This window comes from Tasmannia lanceolata, unplaced genomic scaffold (assembly GCF_043159265.1).
Source record: "Tasmannia lanceolata isolate RefF3 unplaced genomic scaffold, GAP_Taslan_0.1 ptg000002l, whole genome shotgun sequence".
Classification (NCBI taxonomy): Eukaryota; Viridiplantae; Streptophyta; class Magnoliopsida; order Canellales; family Winteraceae; genus Tasmannia; species Tasmannia lanceolata.
In genome coordinates, this window is record NW_027518679.1 from 8,569,805 (window position 1) to 8,588,008 (window position 18,204).

At 44.9% G+C, this 18,204-nt stretch overlaps 2 protein-coding genes across 2 annotated transcripts; both read left to right on the top strand.

The window, feature by feature from the left end:
* Positions 1 to 1,051: 1,051 nt before the first annotated feature.
* Positions 1,052 to 1,969, top strand: LOC143888016 (uncharacterized). Its single transcript, XM_077392291.1, has one exon. The coding sequence runs from the start codon at positions 1,052 to 1,054 to the stop codon at positions 1,967 to 1,969; it is 918 nt and encodes a 305-aa protein (XP_077248406.1).
* A 227-nt stretch (positions 1,970 to 2,196) lies between these two features.
* Positions 2,197 to 2,574, top strand: LOC143888020 (uncharacterized). Its single transcript, XM_077392304.1, has one exon. The coding sequence runs from the start codon at positions 2,197 to 2,199 to the stop codon at positions 2,572 to 2,574; it is 378 nt and encodes a 125-aa protein (XP_077248419.1).
* Positions 2,575 to 18,204: the final 15,630 nt, after the last annotated feature.

The window sequence follows — 18,204 nt, forward strand, 5'->3', positions numbered from 1 at the left end:
TCCTGGGGTAGGTAATCCAACCACCCCAGGGCCCTCTCTATAAAAAGCCTCCTAAGACTCAAAGAAAAGGGTAATAACTTCTGAACTACCACTGTTAAAGTTCTGGCTCTGCACTTCTGATCATACTGACTTGAGTGTCGAAGGGTCCGTCCGGAGCAACGACTCCGGGTTGGTCTTCTGACCTCGTGCGCACTTGTGCAGGGCTTAGTTCCTTCAGCTCAGCCCCTTGGGCCCGCCAGATCAGCTCTTTCGTCACTGCTGTATCTGTTGCTAATTTTAGGCATAACAAATTGGTGCCATCGGTGGGACGCGAACTAAAAGCTGTTCAAATTCCCCCTTTATAAAATGCCAGGACGGAGGAGTTCCTGGGTACCAACTGCCAGGACAGCCCGAGCCGAAGCGCCTCGCAGGACTTGTAGCGAACGAATGGCCTCACAGATAGTGGCTCCTTCAGCAATAGCAGAACATAGTCCGGGTCATTCGGAGCATTTGAACCCTGCTCCTACTCCTGAACAAATCCAAACTCTCTTTCAACAGATGACCACTCTAATTGGTCAATACCAAAACCTGATCCAAGCGCCTCCCCAGCATCCCCCAGAGGCTCCGCTACCTGCGCAGGAAAGGTCGAGTGCCCACAGGGGGGAACCAGCACCTCCCAGCACGGACCGGACCCACCACTCCACAAGGCGAGTACATCATTCGAGAACCAGGCATGCCCATACAGAGCCTCACCACCGCCGGAGGTCACAATCTCGCTCCGTGCAGAGGCACCGAGCTAAGGAGGACTGTGCGCCGCGGGAAAGCTCCCGGCATCGTCGAAGGAGTTCGGAAAGTCACTCTGGCTCTGCGGCGAGCCCCTCAGTGGAGAAAAATAGGTCCGCAGATCGAGTGAATAAGGTGGCCAATCCAATGCTGAGAAAGATCGAAGAAATAGGCCACCGAATAGAAGAACTAGCGAAAGATCAAGGCAGGGCCTACTTCGAAGATATTCTCGAGCAGACCACCGTTCACAGATAATGTCATGAGCGCGCCGGCGCCCAAAGGGTTCAAAATGCCACCGGTTCCTCAGTATGATGAAACCACTGACCCTGTAGACCACTTGGAGACGTTCAGAACAATGATGCTCCTCCATGGCGCTTCCGATGGTTTCCTCTGCAGAGCCTTCCCCACCACCCTAACGGGTGCGGCGCGGGGTTGGTACTCGCAGATTAAGTCAAACTCCATTAGCAACTTCGATGACTTCGGGGACGATCTAGTCCGACATTTCATGAGCAGTCAGAGGCCAAGGAAAACAACAGGGTCCCTAATGGCCTTGCGACAGGAGGATAATGAACCTCTAAAAGCCTTCGTGAGCCGTTTCAATAGGGAGGCCCTCCAGGTACCAAACTTGGATCCCTCAGCCACAGCAAATCTGCTCGTCGTCGGCGCGAAGTCTAACGATTTCCGACGATCAATAGCCCGCCGAAATCCGTACTCATTGGCAGATCTAATGGCAAGGGCCGAGGAGTACATATCTGTGGAGGAGATGCTCGCCGTCTTAGATTCAAACCGAAGGATAACCTCCAAAGAAAAGAAACCTACCAAGCAGCGTAGGGACGACAAAGCCTCGAGAACAGAGAGAACCCCACAAAGGAGGGAAGAGAATTACGCACCCCTCAACACCTCCAGGAGACACATACTGGCCGCAATCAAGGGAGAAGAATTCGTAAGATGGCCGACCAGGATGATCTCAGAAGGGAACAAGAGAGATAAGTCGAAGTATTGTCAGTTCCATAGGGACCACGGGCACGACACCGATGAGTCCTGGCACCTCAAAGAAGAAATCGAGCTGCTGATTAATCGGGGATACTTAAAAAAGTATGTTAAAGATGATGGCGACAGAAGAGAGCGCAGAGGGAGAAGCCAACAAGGCCAAAGCCCTCGACGACCCCCGCCGTCTCTTGTGCGGAACAAATCTGTTCCCCGGTAAGTCCACGGCCCGAGGCGCGCCGATCCCAGCCTAATGGGGTCATAAACACCATTATGGGGGGATCGGCCACTGGAGGCACGTCATCAGCTGCTCGAAAGGCCTACGCGCGCCGAGTCAATGTCGTGCACACATGCAGCAAAAAGATGAAGACAGAGAATGAGATCTCCTTCTCAGATGCAGATCTTGACAAGTTGATACTCCCCCATGATGAAGCTCTGGTCATAACCATGCTCGTTGCGAACTGGGAGCTAAAGAAAATCCTCGTCGACAATGGGAGTTCGGCCGACATTCTCTACTATCATGCATTCAAACAGATGATGATAGGAGACGACCGCTTAAGGCCGGCAAACTCCAATCTTTTCAGTTTCTCAGGAGAAATTGTCAAAGTGGAAGGACCGATTGAACTCCCGGTCCTCGTCGGGGAACCGCCCTGTCAAGCTTTCGCAATGGTCAACGTCCTGGTTGTGAGGGCCACGTCGGTCTACAACACTATCTTGAGACAACCCGGCCAGAATCTCATCCGTGTTGTTGCCGTCGTGTACCATCAGAAAATGAAATTCATAACTTCAGATGGTGTGGGAGAAGTCATAGGGGACCAACCATAGTTCAAGGAGTGCTATGCTATGGCACTCAAAGGCAAAAATGTGTCAGAATCATTGCCAATTGAACTACTTGATCTGAGAAACGAAGCCCAAATAAATGAACCCGCCGAAGACCTCATCTCCGTTCCTCTGTGCAAAGACGAATGCGAGAAGTTCATTCAAATCGGCTCCTCTTTATACAGTAGCACCCGGCAGAACCTCACCCAATTTCTTCGAGACAACGCAGACGTCTTCGTGTGGGCTCCAGCAGACATGCCTGGTATAGTTCCGAAGATCAGTACTCACAGACTCGGTGTCGACCCCACCTGCAAGCCTGTGAAACAAAAAAGGAGACACTCTGCCCTGGAAAGGCGGCAAGCGATCAAGGAAGAAATGGAGAGGCTCTTGAGGGCTGACTTCATTCGAGAAATTCAATATCTGGACTGGCTGGCAAACGTGGCCATGGTAAAGAAAGCCAACGGAAAGTGGAGGACCTGCGTTGACTTCACCGATTTGAACAAAGCTTGCCCTAAGGACAGCTACCCGCTCCCAAAAATCGATCAATTGATAGATGCCACCGCAGGTCACGAACGACTGAGCTTCATGGATGCCTTCTCCAGGTACAACCAAATCAGAATGTATGAACCGGATGTACCAAAAACATCCTTTGTAATGGATCAGGGCTCATACTGTTACCGCGTCATGCCTTTCGGTCTGAAGAACGCCGAGGCAACCTATCAGAGACTCGTAAACAAGCTCTTCAAAAAATAGATTGGCCGCAACATGGAGGTCTATGTAGATGACATGTTGGTCAAAAGCCAGAGCGCGCAAGATCATGTATCCGACGTGAAAGAGACATTCCACGTCTTAAGGAAGAATACCATGAAGCTCAACCCCACCAAGTGCACGTTCGATGTCAGCTCGGGAAAATTCCTGGGATTTATGGTAAGCAATAGAGGGATAGAAGCCAATACGAAAAAGATCAGAGCTGTGGTGGAGCTCACTCCACCAAAGACCATTACGGAAGTGCAGCGGTTAACCAGAATGGTGGCCGCACTGAGGCGTTTCATCTCAAAATCTACAGAGAGATGCCTGCCTTTCTTCAATGCTGTCAAAGGAATCAAAACAGCCCCCTGGACATCGGATTGTAAAGTTGCATTCAAAGAGCTGAAGCAGTACTTGTCCTGTCCGCCATTGTTAACCAAGCCAGAGCCCAGAGAAGAGCTACTTCTGTACCTGTCAGTGAGTCCCATGGCATTGGCGGCAGTACTGATTCGAGAAGAGCACAACCAGCAGAAATCAGTCTACTATGTCAGCAAGGTCCTACACGATGCTGAGACCAGATACCAACGAGTGGAGAAGCTGGCATATGCTCTCATCATGGCGGCCAGAAAACTGAGGCTGTATTTTCAAGGCCATACAATAAAAGTCTTAACCGATCAACTGCTCAGACAGGTTCTCCACAGGCCGGACACCTCAGGGCGACTTGTGAAGTGGGCCGTGGAACTGAGCGAATTTGATATCCAATACTTGCCCAGGCCGGCGATAAAGGCCCAAGTGCTGGCAGACTTCGTAGCAGAATGTACCATCCCCCAGCAAAGCACCGCGTCCGAAACTGTCCAAACTCTGGTTGTAGAAGAGATTACACCTAAGGGACAAGCAGAAGTTGGGGAGATTAAACCTGTAAGAGCAGAAGTTGGGGAGGCAGACCAGAATCAGTCGTTCGATGAGCCGCTCTGGGAAGTATATGTGGACGGATCTTCAAATAAGACTGGCTGTGGGGCCGGCCTGATCCTCACCGAGCCAGAAAACTTTGTTCTGGACTATGCACTAAGGTTCGGATTCCGCGCGTCCAACAATGAGGCAGAATATGAGTCTCTCATCGCCGGAATGAACCTGACAGTACAAACCCGTGCCGAAAGGCTGAAGGCGTATTCCAACTCCCAACTGGTCACAAACCAGATCCAAGGAGACTACGAGGCACGCGACGAGCGCATGATTAAGTATCTTTCCAAGGTCCGCCAGCTAGCCAGCAAGTTCAAAAGCTTCGAGGTCATCAAAATCCCTAGAACGAAAAATGCAAAAGCAGATGTGCTATCCAAACTAGCAGCATCCAGTTACACCGCTCTCGGGAGAATATGTATGGAGTTTCTAAAGAAGTCCAGCACCGAGAACAAGGTAGTGAGAGTAATGCAGGTCGAGCACGAGCCATGCTAGATGGACAAAATCATCGATTACCTGCGCAATGGGAAGCTTCCTGAAGGGAAGAAGGAGTCCCACAAAGTGATACAACGAGTGGCCAGGTTTTCCTTAGATGGTGAGAGCCTGTACAAGAGGTCGTACACCCTTCCATACCTAAAATGCCTTGGGCCGAGCGACGCCGCGTACACTTTACAGGAACCCACGAAGGAATTTGCGGAGAGCACTTGGGAGGCAAGGCCCTGGCCATCAAGGTACTGTTGAGAGGCCTGTATTGGCCAACTTTGAGGCGAGACGCCCTGGACCTAGTAAAAAAGTGTCAGAGATGCCAAAAATTCTCTCCCACCATTCATCAGCCGGCTGTACCAATGGCCCCAATCGTCAGTCCACTCCCTTTCGCAGTATGGAAGATGGACATTCTGGGCCCTTTTCCGCCAGCATCGGGGAGACAGGAGTTCGTCGTAGTCGCTATAGACTACTTTACCAAGTGGGCTGAACCTCCAACCCAGATCACGGAGCAAAATGTGTAGACCTTCTTTTGGAAGTCCGTTGTTTGCAGATTTGGGATACCCCGAGTCTTGATAACGGACAACGGCAAGCAGTTTGATTGCCGGAACTTTTGAAAATTCTGCTCAGACCTGAAAATCGAACAAAGGTTCACCTCCGTGGTGCACCCTTAGACGAATGGGCCGACTGAAGTTACGAATATAATCCTACTCCAATGGATTAAGAAAAGGCTGGACGAGAAAGCAGGCCGATGGGCTGATGAACTCTATCACGTCCTATGGGTGTATCGTACCACCCCACGCGCCACAACGGGGGAGTCGCCCTTCAACCTGTCCTTTGGAACTGAGGCAGTAATCTCCGTTGATGTTGGCATCCCATCTCCCAGAGCCACCAACTTCAACGAACCGCTCAACAGGGACGGACTCCGAGCAAACCTCGACTTTCTGGAAGAAGTCCGGGAAGAATCCCGAATCAGGGTCGCGGCCTACAAGCAGACAGTGTCCCACTATCACGACATGAGGATACGCCCAAGAGAATTCTGAGCGGGCGATTTCGTTTTGAGAAAGGCCGCCATCCCCCAACCAAAGAAGGTAGGCAAACTCTCCCCGACCTGGGAGGGGCTGTACTGAGTGAAAGGAGTCATTCGCTCGAGGAGTTACCAACTGGAGATACTTGGCGAGCACCTACTACCCCATGCCTGGAACTCGAAGAACCTCAGAAAATACTACCAATAGCTTACCACTTGGTGCGAAAGTGGGTGCCGTTGTAATTACGCCTGAATGTGGATAATAAAAAGGCTATTGTTTCTTTGAAAGCTCCGAGTTCTTTGTCTCAGATAATACACGACGCTTGGTTCACCTCGGTTCGTCTCCAAAAAGACCGGAAGCGCACTTCTGGTCAGGAACGAACCCGGGCAGAAAACCAAACCCTCGCCAAAAACCCAAGTTCAATAAAACTTGGGTATCCACAGGTTGGTTCACCCCGGTTCGTCTCCAAAAAGACCGGAAGCGCACTTCTGGTCAGGAACGAACCCGCGCAGAAAACCAAACCCTCGCCAGAATCCAAGTTCAAAAATACTTGGGTACCGACGCCTGGTTCACCCTGGTTCGCCTCCGCAAAGACCGGAAGCGCACTTCTGGTCGGAAACAATCCATGTTACCGAGTGTTATTAGCCCACAATGTTAGGTTAACCGGTGTTAGTTAAAAAGACAAATGCAAGCTGAAGCAATAGATAACAAAACACAACTTCCATTCATAAAAAGTTGGGCCTCCAAGGGCCATTACAAAAAAAAATGGGCTTTCAGAGGCCACTACAAAAGAATCTATCAGCGCCGAACTGGGAAAGAGTGGGGAGTTCAAGACTCCTCGTGACCACTGTCCCGTGGAGGATCTGCCTCAGGAGCATCAGCTGGCGGGCGAGGGTCCTACTCTTCCGCATCTTAGGCAGCAGGCTCAGGTAGGACAAGGCCTTTCAGAGAGACGTTTGGGTTGGACCCCCTGACCTGCTCCAAGCAATCCATGAATCCCAACTTGTAGGACTCGGAGAACAAACTAATGAGTTCATCCTCCTTCTTCTACATGGCCTCTTTCTGCCTCTCTCTCCCTCTCTCCCTCTGCTGACTAAGGGCGTCACCTGCCTTCTCCTTTAAGGCGGTCAACTACCCTTGAGCCTGTTGATCTCCTAGTCCCTCTCCTGAATGGACCTATGGAGCTCGACGGCATCCTTCTTCAGCTTGCCGTTTTCTTCCTCTGACTTGGTGATCGCGAGAGAAAATTTTCGTCTCTTCTCGCAAAGGTCATTATAGTAACATCCGATCTGTGGACCAATGAAAAGGCATGACCAAGACCCAAAAAAAGAAAAAAAAGGGTGGTAAAAGTATACTTGATAGATCAAGGAAAACATAGCCTCATCGACTGTGTCTGGAGGCTCATGGAGAACTTTGAGCCTGTCCTGCTTCAACAAGCCCTTGGTGACTATCTCCCTGGCTACCCTGATGTCACCTAGGCCGGTGTCGTTCTTTTGAACGGCCCAGTTGGGCCGAAAGACGTTGTCCGCAAGCCCGGAGGGAGGAGATTGGACGTCAAGGACCACATCAGAAGGCCAGGAGGATCCAGCTCCCCAGCCAAAGGCGCCCATGATCTTTACTGATGGCCTACTACCCCTGGGCGGCGCGTCCTGCACTGGTGCAGGACTAGAAGTCTCGGGGGCCTTCCTTTTCTGGCCTTGGCCCCTCCCATAGGCACTCTACCTTACCTTCTCCAGTGTGGACTGCTTCTGCATCTCTGAAATTCGACAAGACAAACAGGTCAGTAATAGCAAAAGAGAAGACTAAAGATCAAAACTAGCCTAAAATCACATACGGGCCCGGGTTGCAGTACTAATGCCAAGCCCGACCAGAATCTCTTCCTTAGAGAACTCCCCATAGTGAATCAGGCCCTCTCGTTGCAGCTCCTCGCAGACCTGACCGAACGTAAGCTTATCCTCGCCTTCAAGTACCGGCTTGTAGCTCAGCCCCATCGTGTCCGGGGTTCCCATTTTAAAGGAACCGGCCAAGACTCAGTAGCTCCGCTGTCCTCGACGTAGAGGGACCTGTTCTTCCATACGTGTATGGAGGATGGGATGCCGGTGATCATCTTCACCTCCGGACGTTGGCTTATACATATCCAACCTCCGTCCTTGTGCCTCTTCAAATGCGCGCGCATACGGAACAACGGAATAGACAAGTTTCTCTGGAGCCGGCCCCGGACAAGGTACATAAATCTGATCAGCGTTCTCCATGAGTTCGACGCAACCTAAGTTGGAGCCAGGTCGTAATACTGGACAACCTCCGCGAAGAAGAGGTGTAGAGGAAACCTAAGCCCGGCTCTTAGGGATTCCTCGTAGATGCATACATCGGTGCTATCATTACAAGCCCTATCTCCCTCTATCGCCTCCCTCAAAATGAACCGCTCAAGAATGCAGTACCTGTCCCAAACTTTCCCTAATTTGGACTCTTCGAGGTAGTTCTCCTCGTAAAGAGCTTGAACGCTGTACTGGGGATTGGCGTTCATCCGAGCCTCAACTATGACCTCTACAGCCCGGCCCGGAATGAATGTGGTGGATGCCTCGGCGACATCACTACCTCTGCTCTCCTCTGCCCGGAAGAAGCTGTCTGTTAGGACGGGGGTGGCGTTTAAATCTAAAATTACCTCGTCCCCACTATCTATGGGCTCGTCGAGGGCAACTACACTAATACTAGGGCTTGCCATAAAGGGGCCAGGAATCCTGGTCGGATTAGTTTGGGTCCTCTCCGACGAGCTAGACCCTAAACTACTAGAAGATGCGTACTCCCCTGAAGACGACCTAGAACCGGACTCAGAACTAGAGAAACTACTGGACATCAGGAACACAAAAGAGAAATCAAATAGAGACACACCAAAAAGAAGATTACCGGTCTGAAGGGAGAGGCTCCTAATTCGCAGACGACCACAAGCTACCAGAGCCGAGCAGGCAGAGCAAAAAGAGGCAAAAGTAAAAAGTGAAAAGTGAAGAATGAAGGGTGAAAACCTCCTCTTATAGCCTAGAGGATTGAGGCAGTTCGTGTTCGCGAACTAGGCGGTGCCGCGTGTCCCTCATTAATGAAGGGCACACACCGTGAGGCAAGCGTATGTATACATATAGTGGTACGTATAATACGTACGTATATACACGTACAGGGTGAATGCGAAAAATCTCCTAAACATTTGGGCGCGAAAAATCCTCTAAGCGTTTGGGCGCGAAAATCCTCCAAGTGTTTGTGCCCGTCTCAAGCCGGCCAGGACATAGCAGGTGCAGAAAATGACAAAAATCTGGTCGTCTGAAGCCGGCCAGAATATAATACGTTTTGCAAAACGACCAAAATCTAGTCATCTCGAGCCTATCAGGATATAGCACGTGCAGAAAATGACAAAAATCTGGTCGTATGAAACCGGTCAGATTATAACGTGTTTCGTAAAACGACAAAAATCTGGTCGTTTCAAGCCGGCCAAGATATGGCGCTTGCAGAAAACGACAAGAATCTGGTCGTCCCAAGTTGGCCAGAATATGACGCGTTTCGCAAAACGACAAAAATCTGGTCGTCTCGGGACGGACAGACAGATTGGCCGGACAGATGCCACTTCTCATGTCTGCTAGCCCTAGGACGGACAGACGGCTTGGCCGGACAGAATTTTACCACCCCTCATTTATGCTCGTCCCAGGCCGGATAGATTTTCCACTTCTCATTTCTGTTCGTCCCAGGCCGGACAGACAGCTTGGCCGAACAGATTTTCCACTTCACATCTCCGCCCGTCCCAGGCAGAACAGACGCTTGGCCGGACAGATTTTTCACTTCTCATCTCTGCTCATCCCAGGCCGAACATACGGCTTAGTCGGACAAATTTTCCACTTCTCATTTCTGCTCGTCCGAAGCCGGACAAACTGCTTGGCCGGACAGATTTTCCACTTCTCACCTCTGCTCGTCCCAGACCGGACAGACGGCTTGGCCGGACAGAACGCTGACTCAATCGCTCTGGAACACAACTTCATACTTCCCCAAATCACTACAATGACTTGGAGAACTGGGGGGCAACTGATGGGGTATGAAAAGCAACGACCAATTAGCTGTCTACACGTGGCCCTTAGAGGGCCCACCACGAATTTGGCACCTGCCTAGGGGTAGTCTGGTAATCTGCCAAAAGCAGGTGAACCTAAACCCACAAATGGGCCGACACCTGTCCTGGGGTAGGTAATCCAACCAGCCCAGGGCCCTCTCTATAAAAATCCTCCTAAGACTCAAAGAAAAGGGTAATAACTTCTAAACTACCACTGCTAAAGTTCTAGCTCTGCACTTCTGCTCATACTGACTTGAGTGTCAAAGGGCCCGTCCGGAGCAATGACTCTGGGTTGGTCTTCTGACCTCGTGCGCTCTTGTGCAGGGCTTAGTTCCTTCAGCTCAGCCCCTTGGGCCCGCCAGATCAGCTCTTTCGTCACTGCCGTATCTGTTGCCAATTTTAGGCATAACACACGGTAACTAGGGGCACCATCCCTTGTCTAATCTAGCAGAGTCAAGGAGGTCTTGACTCATGACAGACTGGTGAGGTGTACTAGGATTGCGTCTGTAGCCACATAAAGTGAGCTACTCTAGTCTATAAATAGGACAAAGCTCCTAACTCTAGGCTCCACATGTGTAAGCAACACATGTTCGTCCCTAAATTCAAACAAAAGGACAATGCAATAGATAGAGGGGGTAAGGCTACGAGGTCCACCTGGCCGGGTGCGATGTGACTATCGCCCAGCATACGAACTATGTCCATTTTACACACAAGGTGTCCAGGTGCTTAGTATACTACTAGTGCGGTAGCCCTATAAGGAGGGTATAGCACTCACAGCTCCTACTCATAGTATCCTACGGAAATAAGTAATCTGATAGCACCTCCACATCAAACCATAGCAGAAAGTAACCACAAAACAGATAATACATGCAGAGATGAGAGTGGTGTGTGAGCCCTTGTTTTATTACGCACTTATTTGGTGACCCAGGTTTCTAACGATAAGGTTCCCATTTATAAATGATTTTAGCTCAAATTTCTTCAAAATTAGTAAAAATTGCATTTTTACAGAGTTAGGCAATATTCGAAAAATCCCAGCAGGGTCGCCAGCCTGTGGACCCCGATTCGGAGGAGGCGGCGAGGAAACGAGTCCCCCATTGGTCCTTGGATCTCAACATGAAGGAGAGCTCTACCAAAGAACTCTCAAAATGGGTGCCACCCTCATACCATAGCACGAGTGGCGATAAAAATGAGATACCTTTTGATCCGGAGCCAAGGCTCGAAACCAAGACGTACCTACAAAATAACTCAGAGTAGCCATCCAGGGAAGTCAGCCCTGGAACCCATAAAAATAAATCCTCTGTGCATTGTATAACCAGAAATATATATGGGTCCATGCCTGATTACGGATGAGGAAGGTCCGAAGAGCGTCTCAATCCGTCCGAGTGCTAGCACTTGGTCTCTTATGCCATTTATTTATTAGCTTTGAAGCGTTTTGAGCAAAAATATGTAAAATGGGAACGGACATCCCCGAAAAAATGTCTACCTAAACATGCATGACTCGGGGATGGGCAAAAGAAAATAAACATCCAAATCCTAAACAGAAGTGATACCAGTAACACCTAACATGGGAATAGACACTAGAATCCATCATCTTGTAAAGAGGTGGAGAAAACTAGAGTTAATTCCATATCAAATAACCATGTTATCTATCTCAGCACATCCATCTAACATCTATACCTAAAGAGAGCTAACATCAGTTTCATCTGTTATTAGAATCAAACATTAGAATCTGCCGTCTGTCATAGAGAGGCGTCGAAGAGTAATGCTACTCTAATATCAGATAATTCAGATATCTACCTCTAGTCATACATCTAATCCTAACCAACACATCTAGTAAGCAGTAAACAAACACAAGCATATCTATAAAAAACTAAACACGATGTACCTGCAGAAGGAACAAATGTTAGAAAATGATAGCAAAAATAATAATCAACAATAATAAGGAGCTAAAGCTAAGCATATGAGCACTAAACAGTATGCAAGTAAGCAGTAAAGAGCTACAGCTAAATATGTGAGAGCTATAACTAAGCATGTTTGTAAAACAAATGAAAAGATGATCACAATCTGAAATAAAACACATAATCATAATCATAAGCTAGAAACAATGATAACAATAAACACAAACCCTAAAACACTAATAATAAATCCTAAAACTCTATACTTTTCGTCCGATTCTTTAGATAGTCTGGTATTCATCCAAAGCCGCCTACGTATCCCCGCCTCCACGAGAATCAAAGCAAAGTAGTCCTTCGCGCCTATTCTAAACTATGATGCCTAAGACATCTAGACCTCTATCCTAGACTCGACTTAAAGGACCGGACTAGTTATTAAAGCTTTTTGCGCGATTATTTATGTTTAAGTGGATTATGATTTTATGACACCCTATATGCCTTAACTAAATACAGGTTAGCCTTAAACTAATGCAGGTGGGCCCTACATCCTATGTGCAACTAGGCTGTGTGTCTTAAGGAAAACAATGGGCAATCTAACGCACCCTAAATCTAGTCATCAGTCAGCGAAAAGTATCGCCAGCTGACCGGACGGAGGCGTTCCTATAACTCCATGACAAACTCCTAACTCTAAAGCAAACACACAACCACCAAAATACTCTATTTAGGACATACTCCTAACTCTAGAGGAAGATTTTACATATTTTATAAAAGGTTTTTTTGTATTTTTAAAAGGGTTAAATGATTTATTTACAAAATTTGACTGAACTTGGGATGAAGATCCCAAGCGGCCTACGTAGCTCGTGGAAGTAGATCAAGCCAACGTAGTTCGGAAACAAACTTTCCTAACTACCCCTAAAACTTGACTTTTCAATTGTTTCGAAATTTTTGAGTTTCAACTTTTAATGTTTTTAAGTTTTCAAAAAAATTTCAATTGTTTTTTAGATTTAAAAAAAATATTTTAACCCTTAAAAAGGGAACACACAAACAGCACACTAGGGCCAAACCCTAGGGCTAAAGTGGAAACCCTTAAACAAACAAATTCACTAAAAGTGAAATGATCTCAAAATGAGTAAACTAATGTCCCAAGAATATGAAAAATGCTCTAAGATCCCAAGCAGGTAAGATTCTAATAAGACTAAACAAGTCTCTAAGATAAAAGGAGTGACAACAATACTAAAGGACAAGCTCCCATCTAAAAGATAGACATTCTGGCTAAAACAAACAAACTCCTAGCCTATAGGATAGATTCCTAATCAAACATCACTAAAAAGGGGCAAACAAGTAAAAGACTCGCTAATAATGCTTCCAAAATAGGTGGGTAAATAAGTCAAAGACTCCCTAAATACTCTATGAAGGGGGTGCTATTAGGTCAAAACATATCACATTAACATATAAAAGATATACAAGGGTGCTGGTGAGATTGGGTGAGTCTCCTAGACACAGAGGTGGGCTCTAAGTATCCCTATCATCGCCCCTGCGAAGAATAAGTAGGGCTAAGGCAACTAATAGACCAAGTTGGTCTCCAACTAATAGGGGGTACAAGTTGGGGCACAACTTTGAAAAGATTCCATAAATGAAGTAAGGTATGCCTCCTATGGGCTAACTCTATACCAAGATCAAGATTTACTCCCTAAGGGACAAGCTCTAAACAATAAGGCTTGTCTCCAAATGGGAACTGCCTTAATGAGACAGAGTGTGTCTCCTAATGGGGGCTCAAGATTACTCTTTCATTGCCCTTGCAATGAAGAAAACAAATATTTAGGGGTATCTGAAAGACTTGGAAAATCTACTAAATAAAAGAGGGGAGTACTACTCGGACCGAGCTAGTCCTCTAAGGATGGGCTTGGGCTAATGCCTTCATCGCCCTTGCAATGATAGAAAAAGAATTCTACAAAGACTTCAAGTATATAACTTACGAATTCTTACCAACATTTCAAAAATACACAAAGCCATGAATATTCTTTGGATGCTCTTTATGTTTAGGGCTCAAAATCTAATTGGGTTCAAAACTGATCTGTACTACTCCATCAATCATTGCAGCAATAGTATTATTAAAATTCTAAAACCACTTCAAAAATACAAGTACCATGACCTTGCTTTTACTTTTAAAATTTAATCTAAACATCCACTAAAGAATAGTTGAACTGATATTATTTTCAAATAAATAATCACAAAAACATATAAATTAACATAGCGCACATAACAGAGCAGTGTTGTAGTAACACCATGCCAAAAAGTTGTATATAGTATACCATCACCCAAATATGGTCAATTTGAACCTTAACAAAATATCAGCAACGTCTTTAAACCCCTAAAGTTATATAACTACCACATAATAACTAATACTAATATCATATTCAGACAAATGAGCAAGAATATGCTAACCGGTGCATATGTGCATAATAAATCATAACTATGCTAACTCTATCTGCAACAGTTAATTTATAATCATATGAAACCCTACACATTTAACATCTACCTTCTCATCAACTGGTTAAAAAAATTGTCTTTCAAGTAGCTTTAATCTGTTTGAATGACCCATCTCAAAAGTGAAATGTAGATAGAAAACAATGCATTCGGTAGCTTTTAACACAATCAACAATCATAAAGTTCTAAAAAAATGTACTTGTAAGTTCATCATGCTCATTATATCATTTCTATAATAATCGAATTCTTCAACGTTAATGTCCAAGTTCAGTAAAAAAATTCATTTCAGAACACTCATGAAGTAACACTTGCAGACATAAAACAATTAACCTGGCATGCATCATTTTTATCGAGATTAACAAGTCATTGTGTAGACACCCCGATTTTGCTCCGCTTTAAATTAACAAAGAAGTTAGTATTTTCCTATCGGTTTTTTAGTGTTTTCCATTTTTGTGTCCGTCTCTTACATTTTCTCAAATCTTTTCGGTCGTTTCCGTCGTATTTTGCATTTTTCCGCTAAGTGTTGAGAAGGGTTATTCGCAAGAATTCAAACAAGAGGGTCCACACATTGTTTGCAGCGGAGAGTTATGTTTTCAATGAAATCTAGCAATGGGAGAGGACCCGCTTTAAAATGATCAAGCATTGGATTTTCTTGGGCTTTGGTCAATGAGTAGAAACCACCATTCGACAATCACATGGGAGGCTCGCTAAATTATTTCATAGAATTTGACCATGGTGGTGGATCCACAATAATTTATTACATGGTGTGAATCTAGCATTGTGGTGCCGATATCGATTTGCGTAGTGCTATAAGTGAAATTAGGGTGAGAATTTTGACTGATGTACATTGAGGCCAATCAATTAGGTGGCTCGGATCAGCCTGCAAAAATGATTTGGGGAGCACAATCCATTTATGCCGCAGCCCATAAAACGGATCAATGGTTCGGATTGTTCTATCGAAATAATTTGCGGGGCGCAACCCGACTATGTTATCGCCCAATCAATTGGGTGGTGAGGATCGCCTCTTGACTCTCCTTTCCTCCCCCATGTGGTCTCTCTTTTTCCTAATTTGCCCCACCTAGTTGCACAAGCTAACCCACCCTGCTCGTTTCAACCCAGTGCAACCCGAACCGAACTCGAGCCAAGCCATATCCCCATAGCAATCCAACCAACCATTCTTTTTCTTCCCATCTTTCAAATCTCCCATCCAAATTCGTTAACAAGGTAAGATGAAATGGACGGCTTGATGGGGTGCTACATTGCCTACCGGGTGATCAAAACTTTATCACAAATGTTCGAGTGGAATTTCTATTTAGTTACATTAAAGGAGAATCTGTTTCTATTTTACAACAGAGGGTATGTTGATGGTTTAGACGAATAATGAGGTGGCTATATTGCATGATGGGCATTGTTACTAATATGGACCACAAGTCATGTGGGAAGGGGATTTTAAAATTGAGTCGGTTCGTGCCTTATAGCAGTTTGGTTTATATATAGAACTATTGTTTTTAGAATTGATCTAATTTGATTAAGTTAAATATGGAATGAGGTAAGGGCTGCTATGGCAAGGTGTATTAAAAAAAGAGCCATTCGGTCAAATTGGTAGGAGGTTGGTCTTGTTTTAGAATTTAGAGTTGTCACTCTCTCTCTCTCTCTCTCTCTCTCTCTCTCTCTCTCTCTCTCTCTCTCTCTCTCTCTCTCTCTTATAATAAAATGATCTCACTTTTATAAAAGAGGGAGAGAGACACATGCTTTGGGGATTTTTTATTTGATACGTGAGAGTTTTGTAAAAACAGGAGCAAGGCCTTACTAATAAGTGTAGGATGGACAGCCCAATCTTTCTTTCATTGGAGGGGGACGAAATAGCAACCTACTCATCTTATGACTACCATTGTCTTGAATAAGCTCGTTGCCTTCTATGAATGGAAGCTGGCCAATTAGAAGAATCTTGTTAATCCAAGAAAGTAAGGTGCGGCCGAGAGTTTAGAGTTTTCGATTCTAATTACTCTTTTAAGAGGCAAGGAAGTCACGTTGGAGAAAAAAAAAAGAGGAACGAAGAGCAACCAAGAGATTGGCTCCAATCTCTCTCTCTCTCTCTCTCTCTCTCTCTCTCTCTCTCTCTCTCTCTCTCTCTCCATATTCACGTTTTGGGCAGCCCTCTCTTTTGGCCCGATATCATACAAGTGCTGCCCTCACACCCTATTGAGTGTTGGGTATATTATGGAGTTTGGTAATCCTCACTAATTGGGACAAGCAGCCCTCTTATCCCATCTTTCGAGCAGCCCCCTCATCTCTCTCGTCCCGGGATAAATCCATAGCTGCCTTCTCATCTCTCTCTCTCACAAATCTCTCTCTCATATATCTCTCTGACTCCCTCATCCATCTTTCTGCGGGTCTTCGCACATAGCCTCGATTCAAAACTTTGTCAAAGGGGTTTTCTAAAGCATATAAAAGGGTGCGACAAAGCGGATACCTCGGATTTACGCACCCTAGAGACAAGGAGCGCGATCAACTGTAGGTTCCTCTATCTTTATAATATCAAAGGTTGAAAAGCATGTTTAGGGCCGTTTCTTCTTCGTTTTCTTCATGATTTTCGTAAGAATTACCATGCATGATTTTGATGGGTCAGTTCATTTAATTATCAATTTTGGTAAAAAAAAAAGGAACCGTTATATGAGAAAATTGGGCGTTTAACCGATTATGATATCTAGTGGTTTTTTTGAATCGTTTTACAAAGTGAGTATTTTAAAATCACAGATTTTTCGCGAAGCTATGTTTTCTGAGTCTTAATGAGGTTAAAAGAACATCAAAGATTTAAAAATTCCGGTAGATTTCATTTGTCTTGTCGGCTCAAAAATTCGTTCAAAAAATACCCGGAAATAGGATTTTCGTGGTTCTAAAAATCGTTCGTATAACAAAACAATTCAAAACTGATTGAAATTTGGTCTGCAGTAGATTTTTAATGTTTAAATATCATACAAAAAGTTTCAAAAGATTTGGTATTTATTTATTATTTTTACTGGAATTGTTTTGATAAAATCATTGATTTTCATATATATTAAGGACATATCATTAAATGAACTCCTTAAAATCTGAAATTTGGTAGAAAAGTGAACTGACCCGTCAGAAGTATACTGTGAATTTTTCAAAAATTTCGGGAATATTTTAATATTTTTTATTGATCTATAATTGCTCTGACTAGAACATGAATATATCTGTTAAAAATAGATAATTATTGAAATAATATCTGAATGTTTTCTCATAATTGTTCATTTGTCAGATAATGGTCTAGTAAAAGTTTGGTTGGATTTGGAATTAATTTGCTATATTTGTTAGTGTGATGTCATCAATCTGACCCAAAAGTGTAAAATCAATTAAAAATGGAATTTCAATCTTTAAAATCATGAAGAATTAAAACGGAATATATTTTTCAAGAAAACATCATATCCTAAAGTTTCTGGAACAGATAACTTAATTAGCTATAGGCTTCTTTCAAAAATCATTAATCTGATCCAATTGTGATAAATTCATTTAAAAATCCAAACTAATTCAAAGCACTTTGAAAATTTTCAGATAATTCTAACTTTTCATAATGTATTCAATCACTAAGTTATCTAAAATAGAAATCTTAGGAGTCTCAGATTTCCTTTGTAAAATGGCCATGCTAGGATAATTTAGATGCCGAGATCGTAACCATAATCATATACTAATTGCAATCAATCCAGCATAATTAGAGTGTGTAAATTATAGTATGTTATTGGCTCCGAGGTCCACTGTCCACGAAAATCCTGAGAAATATGCCAGGCAATAAGATACTATAACTTACGTGCTAAAATTATACAAGGGTTGAGAGCACGATTCCCTTCCGTGGTAGCGATTCAAGGCCGAATCTTGTGAACCATAAAGCCTTTGGTATTCCTTAGATGTTTAGGCACCAAAGATCCTTGAAATCTGAAAT

Excerpts from the sequence above, each read along its gene's own strand:
- LOC143888016 (XM_077392291.1), top strand. The coding sequence starts at position 1,052 with ATGCCACCGGTTCCTCAGTATGATGAAACCACTGACCCTGTAGACCAC.
- LOC143888020 (XM_077392304.1), top strand. The coding sequence starts at position 2,197 with ATGCTCGTTGCGAACTGGGAGCTAAAGAAAATCCTCGTCGACAATGGG.